The 18,154-nt window shown below is 41.3% G+C and overlaps 1 protein-coding gene across 1 annotated transcript in view; it reads right to left on the bottom strand.

Annotated features, from left to right (window-relative positions):
• Nucleotides 1–9,470, bottom strand: part of ACOT12 (acyl-CoA thioesterase 12) — a 48,707-nt gene extending 39,237 nt beyond the window's left edge. Inside the window, exons 1-2 of the mRNA XM_045074540.1 lie at nucleotides 8,797–9,470; nucleotides 976–1,045 (exon numbers count right to left, since the gene is read on the bottom strand). Of these exons, the coding sequence (XP_044930475.1) occupies nucleotides 976–1,045; nucleotides 8,797–8,923 (197 nt within the window). The 5' untranslated portion in view covers nucleotides 8,924–9,470. The remainder of the gene's footprint in view (nucleotides 1–975; nucleotides 1,046–8,796) is intronic.
• Nucleotides 9,471–18,154: the final 8,684 nt, after the last annotated feature.

Genomic DNA, 18,154 nt, shown 5'->3' with positions numbered 1-18,154 from the left:
TCAATTTTTAGACGTAACTATCATTTTACAAGAAATACAAAGAATGGGTGAACATCTTAAACGGGGATACAATGAGCAAATACAAAATGTGGTAAACTCTCTAGGACAAATTACCAGGTTTCTTTAATAAATAAACTAAGGGAAATGAAAGAAGAGAAAATGTTATGTGAAAAGGCTTATCAACCATACTGAATCGTGATTCAAGAAATCAATTGTTTAATTAAAAAAAAAACATTTTTGGAGACCACTGGGAATATCGATTTCTGTTAATGGTGCTGTGATTACGTTATTATGTTTCCTAAAAGAGCTCTTATCATATAGAAATATATAATGAAATATTCACAGATGATGCCTGAGATTTCCTTCAAAGTCATTCAGGTGCGTGGGGGTGGGGAAGCTAATAAAACAAGAGTGTCCCTCAGTTGGTCATTGTTGTAGTTGGGTGATGGTCCGTGGGGATTCACTATTCCAATCTCTACTTCCGTGTATGTTTGAAACCTTCGTTAATCTTGAAATTTTCTGCAGTAAGAGATGGTAAAGCACATACAAGCTCCCTCACATAATATGTTCTTCCTAATTTAACATCTGTACTCAAGATGAATCAATGTTTACCAACAACCTAATGATGAAATTCACCATCACAGACCTGCTTATTAACATTAATTATTCTTCTAGTCAAGGAAAAAGCCATTACGAGGCAGCTTTCGGAAATCCTGCTCTGTCTCAAACCAGAATGTATTTTTGTAGAGAGCTATTTCTCCACGAAATCAGGACTGTGAATTTATACTTAAAAGTCTTTACTAAAAGTAGGTCCTGCAATTACTATTCCACTGATTTACACGAGGTCAACTGTTACTGGTTTTATTAACAAACTGGACCACTGACGCCAAATAAATGAGCACAGGTGCCACAAATATATGTTGTAAACGAGCCAATAAGGGTGGGAGACAGGTGTGGTAGAGTGATGCCACCTACCTTGCCATCTCCTCAAACTGTATGTCATCCACTGAGGCTGTAACACAGGAAACCCCGGCATGTTTTTCAGCTTCAAAAAACAGATGAAAACGGGCTGCATCAATAGTTACGTTTAAACATTTCAGCACAAGGGAAAAGAAATAAAAACTAAATGGACTTATTCTAGTAGCTCATCTCTGGTTCAGGTTAAGTACCACTCTGGGTACTTGGGGGAGTACACACTTGGGGGAGACCTGGGTCAGTAACAGTTCTTCAGCTCTTAAGTTGTGTTTCTATTGCATTGAAATGACTGTACTTTCTTCTAAGTTTTAACTTACACCGTCTTTGATTTGAAATTCAATACCGATACCTAGTATATCTAGCGATTGAAATAGTAATTTTAGTTCGTTGGTGCCAACTTCAAATATTTTGACAGATACTACCCTCCTTTTGTTTTAAAAACAATGCATTAAAGCTGTATCCATTATCCCACATAACCAGAAGCTGCTTATATTTTGACCAGTTAACATGTATAAGCACTGAACAGTATGGAGATCCTAAAATCATACTCCAAATCAGAGAGCAGCTTCTCTGGGTGTCAGAGAAATACTCGGCACATACGAGGTATTTAGTCAATGTTTATTGTTCATTATTTTCAAATTCAGTATGTATTAATTATGTTGGAGAGGACAGTATTAAATAGGGTGGAAAGAGATTAAGGAAGAAACCCTAGCTATGTCCATATTCCATGTCTGCATTTAATCTGTTAAAGTGGGGTTTTTTTGATTATTGATTTTGTTTTATGTTTTTTTAAAGATTTTATTATTTAATTGTCAGAGAGAAAGAGAGAGAGAGAGCAAGTGAGCGAGCACACAAGCAGGGAGAGTGGCAGGCAGAGGCAGAGAGAGAAGCAGGCTCCCTGCCAAATAAGGAGCCTGATGCAGGACTCAATCCCAGGACCCTGGGATCATGACCTGAGCTGAAGGCAGTGGCTTAACCAACTGAGCCACCCGGGCTCCCAATTTTTTTTTTTTTATATAAAAAAAAGCCAGAACTTATTCTCTTCAGGAAAAATGTGGACATGTGCTTCGGCCAGAATCTGATTTTGATGAATAGTTAAAATCCAAAGAGATTGTGCTGGCTTTTTAGGAACTTCTAACCCCAATTTTGGAGACATCGCTCCTGCTTCCACATGATGGAAGAGATGGAAGAGATGGTAAATTGCGTGGACATTGTCTTCTTCATGTGGATACTTTAACTGCAGTAATACCTGACCATGCGAGATAAAAAGAGGCAAGAAAATACTCCAGAAAGCAGGTATTTAGGACACCCTGTCATATAATGTCATTTGCAGAAAACTGGAATTTTGGTTTTACCAGTTGGAAATAAGAAACTGTTTTTCCAAACATGCACATAATGCAAACTGAGTTATCAAAAGGTAACCATAGCAGCACTCTGTGTATGAGGGATGGAGAGCAGAAGATTGGATTCCCAGCTATTAAGTGCAGTGAGAGGAAGGGAATGTAAAAGTATCAGACTTCAGAAATACTCAACTTGGGCTCAACTGAATTCAGTGTATCAAACACCTGTTAAATTCCTGATTTAACAGGAATTAAGTCCTTAATGATTAAATCCTTATTGATTTCCAGATACTGAGCTGAGTCGGTCCCATCTCTTACCAAGTCTACTTGGGGGCAATTAGAGAGCCGGCCATAGCTGGTGCCCTTTTGGAGCTTAAGATTTTCAGAGAACTACTGGAACCTTGCAAATATGTGCTATAAAACATAAACTAAGGAGTACCTAAAGGACATTCATCCCACTTACCTGACATGAAGGAACAGGATGTTCCTTCTTCTAAAGAAGAAGAACAGGATGTTCTTCGAAACTATTCTTGTTAAGAAACCATTACCACATATGTCAATCTAAGTGACCAATTTTGAAAGATTTAAATGATAACTAAAGGGCAATAATCAGCAAGGCTAAATTTTTATTATATATATCAAGCATCTATTATATATATATATAACTACATATTTTGTCACTATATATAGTGAATATATATATATATAAATACAAATTTTGTCACTATATATAGCACTATATATAATTTATATGTCATATTATAATTTGTGTTATATATATATAATATATAGCATTAAACTAGATTGGGATCATGAACAAACATTATCATAATAATAGTTACCATTTATCAAACATGTATTATTGACCAGGCACTGAGTTGTGTATTTATGGATGTCAATTACATGAGGTTGGTACCATTTTTAGTTTACCTTTACAAATGAGGAAATTTAGGCTTAGAAATATCAACTCCATTCTTCTACATAGTAGATTTGACTACAGAAGCAATAGGAACTCTCAGAAAAGAGCAGTCAAGGAACACTCTTCAGAGAAGTGCTTAGCTAGATATGGGTTTCAGAGGCTCAATTTACAGTTTACACTATAGACTTTTAAGGGTCATTAAATTAAAAACAGAAAACAAAACTATGGGGAACCAACATAGGACCACAATTTTTACGTGTGTTTCTATGCAGTTCTTTTATTTTGTTTACAAGTGTGTCATCTATAAGTTCAATAAGACAAACTTGCTCTTGATTTTTGATTTTGACTCTCCTCCATACAATGACTGTCCTTCTTCACCAATAAAAGTGGAGAAACTCTAAAGCTATTACTGATTTTGTGGAGAAGCTGAGACAAGCTGGGAATAGTAGCAGACTAGCTAAATGGTTGTGATCAGGTATGAGATGATGATTGATTAAAGTGGTGGTATCTCCTTTCATTCATTCCTTTAACAGATGTTGACTAAAGATCCATGATATGCTAGCATCTATGTAAGGGGCTGGCAATATATAACAGCCATGATCTCTGTTCTCAGAGTCTAGTGGAGAAGCCAGGGATTAATAAAATGAACAAGTAATAACAAAATGAATTAAGTGCCCTAAGGAAAACATGGTTTTTATGGGAGTCGTAACAGAGAAACCAGGCATAGATGGGATGTCAGGAAGATGCACCTGGAGGGGATGCTTCAGCAGAGATCTGAAAGATGATTAAGACGGAAATAGATGTGTTGGGGAGGAAGAACAGAAAAAAGGTGAACACAATGAGCAGAGGGAACACCATATACAAAGATCCTGATCAAAGTCTTTGAAGATAAAATGCAGAAAGCAAGAGGGGTGCCTGGGTGGCTCAGTTGGTTAAGCACCTGACTCTTGATTTCAACACAGGTCATAATCTCAGGGTCATGAGATTGAGCCCTGACTTGGGCTCCACAATCATCATGGAGCCTCTTGAGAGTCTCTCTTTACCTCTCCCTCTGTCCTTCTCTCTCCCCACTTGAGCATGCACTCTAATAAATAATAAAATCTTTGGGGAAAAATGCAGAAAGCAAGAAGGAGAGCTGAAGGGTTGGTTGAGAATAGACTATGCACAGGGCCTTGAAGTTCTTGGTTGACACTTTTATAATTATTATTAAAGATACTGGTCCAACCTCTTCTGGACTCCAATGTTTCTGATAATGTCAGAAGTAATTCTAAGCGCCATTCTCCTAGGTATAGCATAGTGTTTTTCTCTGCCTGCTTTCGAGATTTTCTTTTCATCATAGTTTGCCTGTGATGTACTCAGATGTGAGTTTTTTAGTATTCATCTTGCTTGGTAGCCTGTGATCTTCTTCAATCTGTAAATGTATGTCTTTCAACACATGTGGGAAATTTTCAGCTATTATTTCTTTAAATATTTGTTTTATGCTTCATATTTTTCTCCTCTTTTTTGGGGCCCCAATGACAAGCATGTTACACCCAAGTGCCCCTTGGTTCTTTTTTTCGTTTCCATTTCTCTACTACTATCTTTTCATTCTTTAGACCATAATTTTTATTACATCTTCAAGCACAGTTACAATAGCTGCTACATAACCCCAGAAGCCTAAATTCTAGCGCATGGGTCATCTAGAGATTGATCTCCATTATCTTTTCACTTAAGAATGCATCATATTGGGGTGCCTGTGTGGCTCAGTGGATTAAAGACTCTGCCTTCAGCTCAGGCCATGATCCCAAGGTCCTGGGATTGAGCCCCACATCGGGCTCTCTGCTCAGCGGCAAGGCTGCTTCCCTCCTCTCACTCTGGCTGCCTCTCTGTCTACTTGTGATCTCTCTCTGTTAAATAAATAAATAAAATCTTAAAAGAAAAAAGAATGCATCATATTTTCCTGTCTCCTTGTATATCAAGTAATTTTGGACTGTATCATAGCCATTAGGAGTGATACACTGTATAAATCATGGATTCATACATGTTCCTCTGAACAGTACTGGTTTGTTGTTTTTTTTTTCCCAAGTAAGCAGTTAACTAAACTCAAACTATAAAACTCTTGTCTTCCTAGAGATTGGGATAGCCCTTTTTAGTTCTTTTGGCATTATCTAGGAAGGTTGGAGTTTCTCTTATGCATATATAATTCAAGGTTCACCAGAGATTTGAGAAAAAAACATAGATTTTAGGGTGCTGCCTCTCTGGTTCACTCCTTTCTTGAAATTTCCTCCTCACATTTCAGTAGCTGTGTTTCCCCCAAATCCTCTGGTTCTTCAAATAAGCAAGTCTGTAGGTTTTCCATCAGAAATTTAGTTGGCAATGAAATGGAGTCTTTCTTCAGGCTTAAAGTCATTAAAAAAAAAAAAATGAAACAAAGTTAGATAGTACCATTCTCTTCTTCTAAGTGTTGACTTCCAAATTTCTACATCTGCTTTTGTTCACTTGTTAGTTGCCAAAAGTAGCTTTTATTCAATGATTTTTTCCAGAGTTTATAGTTGTTACCTATATAACTTTTTTTTCTGATAGGAGATACTTCCCATGCTAGATAATTACAGCCTTTAATAAGGAAGACAACAGGGAAGATTAACAAGGTATGATACGATCAGATTAGCACCTTCAAGAACTTCAGATGTGGGGTGGAGAGGAAACAAGAATGAACGGAGAAGATCAATTTAGAAGTCATTGCTGAAGTTCACATGAAGGATAACGGTAGCTTGGCCTGGGCGGTAGTAATGGGAGCATAGCAAAATGGGTGGGTTTGAGTGATTCCTTGAAGGTAACATTGACAGGACTTGGCTCATGGGTTGAATGTGTAGGGGGGAAAGCCAGGTAGAGAGAGATATCAAGAATGGATGACTCCTAGATTTCTCACCTGCCCAACTGGATGGCTTGCATGCCACTCCTGAGAGAGTAAATCCTGGGAAAGATTCAGAAATGAAACAGAAGGAAATAAGAGTCTGTGGCATTTCAAAATAAGAAGTGGATATGGAAAGTGGAGGATGCCTCAGATATGACGTTAGTCCTCTAGGTTTAAGGAACTAGAAAAATGGGGCTACTGACAGAAATGAGATTTAATGCCAAAATAATAGTGAACATATTAAATCTTTCTGAAAATACTGAGAAGATATTTTGGAGTCTAGCGGTGCCTGGGAGTCATGGCTGTGCCTTGAGGGTTATGACTATATGATCACTATTTATCATAGTAAGTGGCTGTAAAAAAGTGTTGGTCAATAAGGAACTCTGGCCAGGAAAATAAGTTTTTGCTTTATCCTTATTATATAAAGGAAAGCACTATGGTGCAACATTTCTCGGCCACAGATTCTGTTACACCTTGGCTAAATGATGTCTCTTGCTTATGTGGTGCTTCTCACCATGGGGTGGTGAACACAGGTTATCTCCATGTGTCCAAACCAATGGTATATTAAAGGTTTCTTTAATGTTGTATTGTTAGTAATCTACAACATTCATCCAGAGTTATCTGGTTATCAGAGTTAACTGGTTATCAATTGAATCAATCTGTGGTCTGGATTTCCCAAGAAATTTTTGTGGCAGTGCAGGAGGCCAACTGTTTATCCTTTACAGGACAGAGGCACTAAGTGAGATAACTAAAAGTCACTGCAAGATTCACATAATATATTCAGTTGCCTTGGCAAAAGGCATCATTATTATTAGCAACCTCAATGACTTTTACACTTCTCTTAGATGTGAATTAATTTTATATTCATGCTTCCATTATTTATGTAATTATAATCGACCTCAAATACTGATAAAAACTGTTAAGACAGAAACCAAACAGACCTATCAACAAACAGAAAACAAACAAGCAGATTGGCATAAATATGTGACTGAATTTTGTGGGTGGTTTACACACGGGGGATTACAAACCCTATTGATGCTCGGTGAGAAAAGCAGGGTTCTGTAATCATCTGTGCTTTACTTTTGTCCTCTGTAAAATAAGAGTCCTAAGATAATGATTTTAAGTTCCTTCCAGCTCTAGTAGTTTATCCTAACATATTTTCCTTCAAAATGTACATTTGCTGAGTCTGTTAAGTGCCATATGCAAAGTCTGACTTCATTTTAGAAATGAGATTCCAAGGTCTGGACCCATCCGTCACCCACCTACCCATCCATAAAAGCAGGTTTTTATTTAGAGCTTACTAAGCACTGGAGAACTAGCTTCAGTTCACATGCTAATTAGCCAGGCAAGAAATAAAGAGGTGAACAACAGATCCATACACAAAATAATTACAGATTTTGCTAAGTGGCATGAAGGGAAAAAAAGGGGCGTTGTGATCAAACTGCTTAAAGCAGGTGGCCAAGAAAGACCTCTCTGGGGAAAGGATATTTAAGCTGAGATATAATGACAAAAAAGGGCCAAAAGAAGAGCATAATAGTAAAATAAGAAGCAGGTGCAAATGTCCTGAGACAAGGCTTAAATAAAGGTGTGGTAGCCACAAACTGAATGCAGCAGCCAGTATGAGAAGTGAGTAGTCTCCTCTCAAAGCAGACATTAAAGAGAGGTGCAGAAACGTAAACCAGTACCACTTAGAGGCAGTACCATGCCTCTAAGTATATTTTCATCATTGTTGAAAATGTAGGGTTTTTTTTTTTTTTTTCAACAAAAGTATGTCATGGGCTTATTCTTGTTCTTTTTACATGAATTAAATTATAGTCAACATCAAAAAAAGTAACCCACATAAACAAAAGCTCTCTGGGTCCTCACTTATATATTGGAGTAAAGTAGTTCTAAGGCTAAAATGTTTGAGAATCACTGGTCTGGGTCATTCTCATGTTGGATGCACTAGCTCAGTCCTTCAAGTTCCCCGCTGCCCGGGGCTCACAACTGTAAAGACCTTCTCCTTCCTTCTCTCTCCTCAAGAATACTCAACTTTTGTAGCAACATGGACGGGACTGGAGGAGATTATGCTGAGTGAAATAAGTCAAGCAGAGAGAGTCAATTATCATATGGTTTCACTTATTTGTGGAGCATAACGAAAAGCATGGAGGACATGGGGAGTTAGAGAGAAGGGGGTTGGGGTAAATTGGAAGGGGAGGTGAACCATGAGAAACTATGGACTCTGAAAAACAATCTGAGGGTTTTGAAGGGGCGGGGTGGGGGTTGGGGGAACCAGGTGGTAGGTATTGGAGAGGGCACGGATTGCATAGAGCACTGGGTGTGGTGCAAAAACAGTGAATACTGTTATGCTGAAAAGAAATTAAAAAAAAAAAAAAAAAAAGAATCCCGGCTCCAGCAACTGTGGTGCGGGCTGGGGCTCGAGCGTGGGCCCCTCACTGGGGTGGGTCGGCCGGCGCCCGGGCCTGGGGATCTCCCGCCACCCCACATCCCCACAGCCAAGCCCGCGCGCCAGTTCCCGGACACCCCCTACCACTTCGAGCCGCCCTGCACCCACCACCGCAGGGGCGCCGGGCACCCCCACTCCCGCCACCTCCCCCCCGCCCCCGGGCCTCCCGGCCTCTCGCGCTCCCCTTCCAGCCCCACAGCACCACCCCCCGGCAGCCCCCTACCCGCCAGGCAGGCAGTGGCGTCGATCCACTTGAGCAGCTGCCCCGCGCTCAGCTCCCCGCGCGAGTTGGCGTGCGCGGGCCGGATGGCCTGGCTCATGCGCACCTCCCCGGGCGCCGGGCGCTCCATGGCCCAGCCCACAGCGAAGCCCCCCGCGCCGCCGGCGTCCCGCAGGTTCTGTCCGCGCTGAGCCCGCCCCCGCCCCGCAGGGCACCTGCGCCGCCTGCCCCTTCTGCCCCGAATCCCGCTCCCTGCTGGCCGCCAGGTGCACGGGGAGCTGGGATCTGGGGTGCCAGGGATATCAGCCAACTCCGGGGTCACCGAGGTTGGCAAAGCTGGGGACGGTCCGAGTTTGTTACTGTGAGGGGAGGTGAGCAGTGGTTATGACAGAGGACCGTGGAAAGAATGAAATGAGGTCACGGACGCAACTCTTAGCACGTGCCTGGCTGAGCGGATCCAGGTGTTTGGTAAGTAAGCTGTGAGGTTAACACCCGTCCCAAGACTGCGGAGGGAGGTTTAGGATTGAGTAGTTAAAAGCTGTCCAGAGAATGTGGACTTTGGCTTTAGAAGCCGGCTTTTGAGTATTGGACTACCCTTTCCCCCACCTGGCTGTTGACCGACAGGTAGAGTAGGCGCTCACTTCTCAAGCCCTTGTTCAAAATACACCTGTTTTGTTTTTTCTTTTTAAGATTTATTTATTTGACAGATAGAGATCACAAGTAGGCAGAGAGGCAGGCAGAGAGAGAGCAGAGAGCCCGCTGGGGGGGCTCAATCCCAGGACCCCAGCATCATGACCTGAGCTGAAGGCAGAGGCTTTAACCCACTGAACCACCCAGGCGCCCCCAAAATACACCTTTTGATTCTTAGGATGTTATCATAGCTCCCCCAAATCCTTTGTTATTTATCGTTTTGTTACAAAATTACCCCCTCTGCCAAACACACGCTAAATTTTGTGGGCGGTTTACACACACACACACACACACACACACACACACACACACTGCTGTTTGCCAGCACATTAGAGTCACTCGACAGAGAAAGGCAATCTTTTGGTTTTAATCTAGAGAATTTAAGATTAGAAACTGTCACCTCACTATTAATGATCCTAACAAATCCCAAGACACTCTCATCTTTACAGAAGACAAAATCTAGACTATTAAATGAGAATTTTCATTCTTAGCTCTTAACACATAAAAGCTGTTACACTTACTAGAGCTGAAATCAGTGACTTTACAAAGCAGTTCTCATTAAGGAAATGGTGACAGCAGAAAACCTCCAGTATGTAATACATTCCCAGTTCCTGTATTGTTAGGGCTGGCTGCCCCTGGGAGAGCTTTTACAGGTGAAGAGAGGGAAGCCTGGAGAGAGGACTCCATCTGTCAGACCTGCCACTGACATCATAGCGGCAGCTAAGGGAATAGGATCATCTGGGTTGAACTCAGGGATCATGACTGCCCAGAGTAGCTTACAACAAAACCTAATCGACTCCAGCAAGGTTTTGTCTCTCTGCAGCCTGCCAAGCCCCAGCCTAGAGATATCAGAATGGAGATTCTTCTCATTTTGCTTCTCCTTTAAAAAAATTTTTTTTTTTTTTAGATTTTTTGGTTGTTGTTTATTTATTTGACAGACAGAGATTACAAGTAGGCAGAGAGAGCAGGGGGGAAGCAGGCTCCCTGCTGAGCAGAGAGCCCAATGTGGGGCTCCATCCCAGGACCCTGAAATCACGACCTGAGCCGAAAGCAGACACTTAACCCACTGAGCCACCCAGGCGCCCCTTGCTTCTTCTTTTGAAGGTTATATGAAAGAGAATGACGGCAACATGGACTTAACAACTTTTAGAATACTCTGTGGGTAGATTTCGGTCCCATACAAGCATAAATCAAACTTGGATGCTCTGTTAGGCAAACACTAAGTTCGTTTTTTATAAAAAGCATAGAAGCATAAAAAGGATTTTTCAAAACAAAATAAAACTCCTGCCTCTAATACAGTCCTTACATGCAATTATAGTCTTATTTCAATAACAGCAATAGTATTTATATCAGCCCTCTTTGGAAAACACCTCTAGGATTCTGAATACCATTTTTTGGCAGATTAGAGTATTGTTGAACATGTATTCATTCTGTCCACGAATAACGTAATGGGGGGCATTCATTAATGTTGGGCTAGGCCACATGACTTGCTTTGGACTGGAACATGGGGAGGTAAGAGGGTAACACTTCCAACCCTAGTCCTCCGAAGCAACACGTGACCCCAGCCACAGGAAGATGATATGCCTGGAAAGCTTTCTCCAGCAGCATCTAGGTACTATACTGAATTCACCTATTCCAGAACCACCCAGCCAACCTGCAGATTTGCATCCAGAAGCTAAGCTACCCAGCAGGCATGCAGACTCATGCCTGAGACAGAGCCACTCGTTGAATACCCTGTGATTTGGAGATTACATGTTACACAGCAATAACTGATGGTTACGTGTTTGAACTTCATTTATTGATAGTTTAGAAAATTTATTGTTACCAGAAATAGGGGTTGCATTATGTTGGTTTTCTCATTTTGGATTTAAAAAAAAAATGGTGCCTAAAATGGTAATATTACGTATATATTCTTTAACTTGGTTTCTTTTAAACTAGAGGAATTTCAAAATGTTTTAAGCCTAGGTATGAGAAGGCAGCTCTCCAGAGTGACTCTCTGGAAGGGGACAGCTTGTATTTGCGTATGTATGTGTAGGGATGTTTGATCCAAAAGCAGACAAGTTCACAAACTCACTATTGTGTTTTCTTATGTGTGTTATCTCCTCTTTAGATGTCCTTTGATTATGGTTTCATATCTTTTGTTGGTTTCTCACTGATTTTCATTTTCAGCCTCTGCCTGAAACTACTGTTCTTATGTTTTTGTGAATGGTCTCTTTTTCTCCCACACAATGAAAATGTCATCTGCATGTGTGAACATTTGCTGTATCCTTTATCTGTCAAGGATTTTTTGCTATTATGTTTAAAGAAAAGGCTTCCATTTTCCATTTCTGTTTAGAGACATCTTTTGAAGATGAGCAGAATGTGAAGCCAGCTTGATTTTTTTAAAGGTCATGCACAAGAGCAGGAAAGCAGATCGGGAGGAGTGTGAAAAGTATGATAATCACTAGAATAATGAGAACTTCTTTAGGATGTTGGCGTGGGAAGGAAACTAGACAGTCTAACCCTCTCATTCTGGAGATGAGGAAATGAAATGTTTGCCCTAGGTCACATTGCAAGGTAGTGGTCAGGCTTATAGAAGACTGAAAACAACACAAAACACCAAGAAGGGAGATAGAAAAAGGTAATTTTCCCAGAGCACACCCTCCAAAAAGAAATGTGAAAACAGTTTGTTTGGGGGAAAAGTGTAGAGAGCACTGGTAGGGGAATCCAAGTATGGTCCCCAGACCAGCAGCAAAGGCACTGACTGAGAGCTTGTTAGAAATGCAGACTCGGGGCACCTGGGTGGCTCAGTGGGTTAAAGCCTCTGCCTTTGGCTCAGGTCATGATCCCAGGGTTCTGGGATCGAGCCCCACATCGGGCTCTCTGCTCGGCAGGGAGCCTGCTTCCCTTCCTCTCTCTCTCTGCCTGCCTCTCTGCCTACTTGTGATCTCTGTCAAATAAATAAATAAAATCTTAAAAAAATTAATTTAAAAAAATAAAAAATAATAAAATATTCTTAAAAAAAGAAAGAAAGAAATGCAGACTCTCTGGCCCCACCCTACAGCTGCCGAATCAAAATCTGCATTTTATTCAGCCTCTCATGGGAGTTATAAGCACACGAAAGTTTGTGAAGAACAGCTGGAGTTGTCCTTCCTAGAGACAGGGGAGCTGGAGTCTTTATCTTCCAGCTTCCCCCCCTCTCTTATCCTGACCCCCATCCTTCCTCGACTAAGGGCTGCTAACTCCCTATCACTTACGCTGACTACAGGGCAAGAACTCTCAGGCAGAGCTGTCCCTCAGTCAGGAGGCAGTGGGACCGTGTCAGCTTGTGCTGGCTACTGGAATGGTGAGGGCCGAGTGCATTCAGGCAAGGCACAGAAAGCCATGATGTGTGATGTGTACACTGTGCTGAATGTCAGAAGCAGCTGGGAGTTTTTTCATTTTAGGACTTGCCAACTTTTTCCAAATTCTCTTCCTCTTCTTTGCTCTTGGATCCTACTCTTGGCATCCGTCTCACCTTGGGGAATTGGACTGTCTCATTTAGTACCTGGAGCCTCAAGCCAGCCTTTCCCCTGTTTGTCCCTGCGTGTCTAGTGGTCCCGGCTCACAGACAGACAAGCATCAGGTGTACAACCTCGGAGTCACCAGCTGCCCAGGGAGTGTAGCACTTGATTTGTTCGAACAAAAGCCATGTATACAGAGTCCATGTTTTTCTCTTCCCCAGATTTGCTGGGCCCCACCTTCATCCCAGGCATGGCTCAGTGGACCCCTCTGGATGCCAACACCGCTACTTTGTCAATGTGCTGGACTATAGTGATTGTTTTCAAATATTGAACTAGGCTTGTGTCCTAGAATAAATCCCCTTGGTCATGGTGTGTAATTCTTTTTATACATTGCTGACTTCTGTTTCCTAATATTTTGTTAAGCATTTTTACATCTATATTTTTGATAGTGTTCAGTAGTTCTCTTTCTTTCTTTCTTTCTTTTTTACTTTCTTTGTTTTTTGGTCTGGTTTTGATGTCAGGTTCATAAAGTGAATCAGGAAGTATTCCCTCTTATGTTCTGGAAGAGGTTGTAGAGATTTAAATGTTTTTCTAGAATTCTCCAGTGAAACCATCTGAGTGCTGGAGACTTTTTTTGATAGGTTTCAAAATTATATATTCAATTATAAAAATAGTTTTAGAGCTACTCAACTTAGGTATTTGTACGTGAGTTGTGGTAGTTTCTGGCATTTGATGAATTGGTCCAGTTTATCTCAGAGAAGGTGATTTACCAAGGGTACAGATTGAACTAACGCCTGATCAGGTGCTTTGATACCATGTGGCAGAAACCTCCCATCTCCTCTTAGCCCCTGAAGTTGACCTTCCTTTTCCTCTAGTTACCTCTCAGATCTCTTCAGTCTCCTGCCCTCAGCATTCCCTTGTTTTCTAAGCTGGCTCTCAAATAATTCCCTAACCGTGGTTCTCAATATTTTCTGGCCTTACCCAGACATACTCAGAAACTGTGGGGTGTTTGAACAAGAATTGCATGTGATCCGGTTGCACACTAACGTTTAAGAAACATGGATGGATCCGTCATCGCAATCTTTCCCAAGCACGTCTTCAGTTTAACAGGGGCCCTTTATCATCACTAAAGGAACTCGTGACACGGGAGAATGAATCTTGGGTCCAGAGAGATGTGTTTGTATCTGAGCTGGATTCTACTCGATGGTACCGATCTTGAATATGTCACTCAGCTTATTTGTGTCATTAGGTTTTCTTCCTTTTATAAAAGGGGGATGTTCTCCCTACTTCATAAGACTGTAATTTGATAACAGATGTTCTTGTGATCAACACTATTTACTGAGGGTCCTTTAATCTTCACAACAATCCTGGAAGTAATAATCCCTTTTTAGAGTTGAAGACTTAAGCCCAGATAATGTAATAAATACTCATACCATGCCCCACAGCCCAGTGAAGTGGGGGAATTATTTTAATGGCTATTTCACTGATGAGGAAACAGAAGCAATTTACCCAAGACCATCCAAGGATGTCATAAAGCCAGGATTCAAATCCAGTAGTCTGGCTGTTATCTCAGCTAGGCTGAGAAGTTGACCAATGGGGTCAGGACTGCACATTTAGGAAATGCGAGAGATGGGAGTTTACTCAGATCTTTCTAATTCCAAAGGCCATGCTTCTTCTAGTGTAAGCTGCTTCGTTCAGTCTGTTCTCCCATTCATTTGTTCAGTCACTCATTCAGTGCCTATTCGTAAGTGCCTTCTGTGTCCCAGGGGCTGTTTCGGGCATCGGAGACATGAAATGGTGAGTTAAATAGAAGGAGTCTCTGACTTTATAGAATTCACAGTTTAATAGATAACTGTGTGACAGAAACACATATTGTTCTAATAAGAATAAAACAGAATGATAAATACAGATGGAAACTTGCTGATGGCTGTGGGCAGCTCCTCAGACTACGTTGTACAGCTGACCATTTACTAAACTGAAGGTAAATCTTGATTTGTGTACATGTTTTTCAAACAATCACAAACTTACAGAGAAGTTGGAAGTACCCATACAAAGAACTTATTTTTCCCTGCAACTTTTTTTTTTTTTTTTTTTTAGATTTTATTTATCTATTTGACAGAGATCGCAAGTAGGCAGAGAGGCAGGCAGAGAGAGAGAGAGGAGGAAGCAGGCTCCCCACTGAGTAGAAAGCCCAATTCGGGCCTAGGACCCTGGGATCCTGACCTGAGCAGAAGGCAGAGGCCTTAACCCACTGAGCCACCAGTCACCCAAATTTCCCTGCAACTTTTGAGAGTAAGTTGCCAACCTGATGACCTGTTACTCCTAAATACTTTAGTGAGAGTTTCCTATTAACGGGGCATTCTCCGGTTGAACCAGAGTATACTGTCAAAGTGAGGAAGTTAACCTAAACACTTTAACCATTAATTCTCAGCTCATTTATGTTTCACCAATTGTCCCAATGATGCTTTGTATTACACTCAGTGATTATCTCTCTTTGGTCTCCTGCTGTCTAAAAAGATTCTTCAGTCTTCCCCCTCCCTCCCCCACTTTCATGACCTTACTGTTTTTGAAGGCTACATGCCAGTTATTTTGTAGGATGACCCTCAGTCTGGGTGTTGTCTGACATCTCTACATAACCAAGTAGAGTTTATGCATCTTCAGCAGGAATGTCACAAAATGTTGCGGTGTTCTTTGAGCATTATCAGTTAATTTCAATCTGTCCCATTTTTGATGATGTTCATTTTGGTCACTTGATTAAGGTGCTGCCTGCAAGGCTTTTCTCCAGAAAATTTCCCCTTTGTAATTTATAAGCATTTTGTGTGAAGGTACTTTGAAACTATCTAAATATCTTACTCTTTCAAGCTTTCAATTTATACATTAACTTATTTATATCTCTGTGGACTCATGACTTCCTATTCTAATCAATGGGATATAATCCTTATTATCATCATTTATTTTTATGCTCCAATTTAGTTGGGCCAGAGGAAACCCCCTCAATCTGGCTTCTGTGCTGTTGTTGTTGTGGAAATACTGGTTTTATTCTTTTGTGGTTCTTCATTTTCCAGTACAAGCAGATGTTCTAGGCTCATCTTGTATTTTTTCCTTCCTCAGCCCTAGAACTAGGCTTTTTTTTTTTTTCAAAAGATTTTATTTATTTGACAGACAGAGATCACAAGTAGGCAGAGAGAGGGGGAGGCAGGCTCCCTGCCCTGAGATCATGACCTGAGCCGAAAACAGAGGCTTTAAACCACAAGCCAACTACGAGCCCCAAACTAGGCATTTCTTGAAGGAAGCCTTGTTCCTTTTAGTGGGAAACAAAGAAGATGCAATAACATCTCATAAAACAACCTAAAAATGATGTTTTCAGACAATTCTACACTTTGTGAAGAGCGCTTATGCTTCCTGCTTAATAATATACTGCCTTAAATTTTAGAATCATTTAATACAAGCATGTCTTTTCTCTCCAAATAGATTATTTGATTATTTTAACACATTATTTGATAACACATTATTTGATCAGACACTGGGCTAAGTGTAAGCTAAGACCCCTGTTCTTAGGGAGCTCTTAGTCTGGTAGGGAACACAGAAGGATAAATCAGTAGTGTAATGTGTTAAGGGCCTATCAAAAGATATGCACAGGGTCATGGGGACCCAGAAAAGGGAAGTTCATCTCTGCAAGGCCATGCCCAAAAAGTCTTCACTGCTTTGGCAATCATGCAGTAGGACCTAAGCATCCAAAGTGAGGGAGAATGCTTTTGGGGCTCTAAGAATTGACTAGATAAATGGAGAACCAGGCCTGATAGTGGGCAGGAGCAAAGACTATGCTTCAGAGCTGGAAAGCAGAGAAAAGTTGCTTATTACAGATTCTGGTACATCCTGTTTCTGCTCCTCCCTGTTGGACCATGGTCAAGATCTAAAGTCCCAAAAGAGAACATATACCTGATTAAGCTTAAGTCATATGTCTGTTTGTGAGCCTAGGGCTCAAGAAGAGCACAGAAAGGGGTGAAGTCTGTTTCTCGCAGTTTCAGTAGAAGCAAGATAGGTGCCTGAAATTACCTTTTCCTTTTTTTTTCTTTTGAAGATTCCACCCATTTATCTCCAGAGAGAGAGAGAGAGAGAGAGAAAGAGCGCACAAGCAGGGGCAGCAGCGGCAGAGGGAGAAGCAGGCTCCCTGCTGAACAAGGAGCCTGATGCAGGACTTGATCCCAGGACTCTGGGATCATGATCTGAGCCAAAAGTAGACCCTTAACCAACTGAGCCACCCAGGCATCCTTCTCACTAAAATTAAGCAATTATTCTCCAGAGGCACCTGGGAGGCTCAGTCAGCTAAGTGTCTAGCTCTTGATTTTGGCTCAGGTCATGATCTCAGGGCTCTAAGACTGAGTCCCACATTGGGCTCCATGCTCAGTGTGGAGTCTGCTTGAGATTCTCTCTTGCTCACTCACTCTCTGCCCCTTCCCCACATGTGTGTGTACGCATGTACTTCCTTTCTGTCTCTAATAAATAAATAAATCTTTAAAAACACAGTTATTCTTCGAAAGGAAAGTAAGCTCTGATTAGGAGTGGATAGTGAGAGCTAGACAAATTTTAAAAATTACCAATGAGGTGCCTGGGTAGCTCAGTGGGTTAAGCCTCTGCCTTCAGCTCAGGGCAGGATCTCAGGGTCCTGGGATCGAGCCCCACATCAGGCTCCCTGCTCAGTGGAGAGTCTGTTTCTCCCTCTCCCTCTGCCTGCTGCTCTGGCCTACTTGTGCTCTCTATCTCTGTCAAATAAAAAATAAAATCTTAAAAAAAAATTACCAATGAGCCATACAAGAACATTCAGTCATGTGGAAGACTATGGGGAAAGGCAAGTTCTTCGTAACGTTGTTGAACTGCTGGATCAAGCTTCACCTGAAAGCAACATTTTGGAGCTTTCCATTACATAAACAAATAAATCTTTCTTACGTCCCCTACTATTCTCCCTCCCCCACGTTTTGCTTTAAGACCATTAGAATTTGGATATCTGTCATGTGTAACCAAAAGATTTCTGATACACTATACAATGTTCTTACACAACTGCTGGCAATTCTTTTTATTTCCTATGAAAATATTCATTTCTTTATTTGTTCAATCTCTGAGTTACACAAGAGCTGCTCATTTTTAGCTTATATCAGGTGAGTGATCCAGCTCATAGTATCATACTTTTA

This window comes from Mustela putorius, unplaced genomic scaffold, assembly GCF_011764305.1.
Source record: "Mustela putorius furo isolate JIRA1106 unplaced genomic scaffold, ASM1176430v1.1 tig00537350_pilon_pilon_pilon, whole genome shotgun sequence".
Classification (NCBI taxonomy): Eukaryota; Metazoa; Chordata; class Mammalia; order Carnivora; family Mustelidae; genus Mustela; species Mustela putorius.
This window is presented reverse-complemented; position numbering and strand designations above follow the sequence as displayed.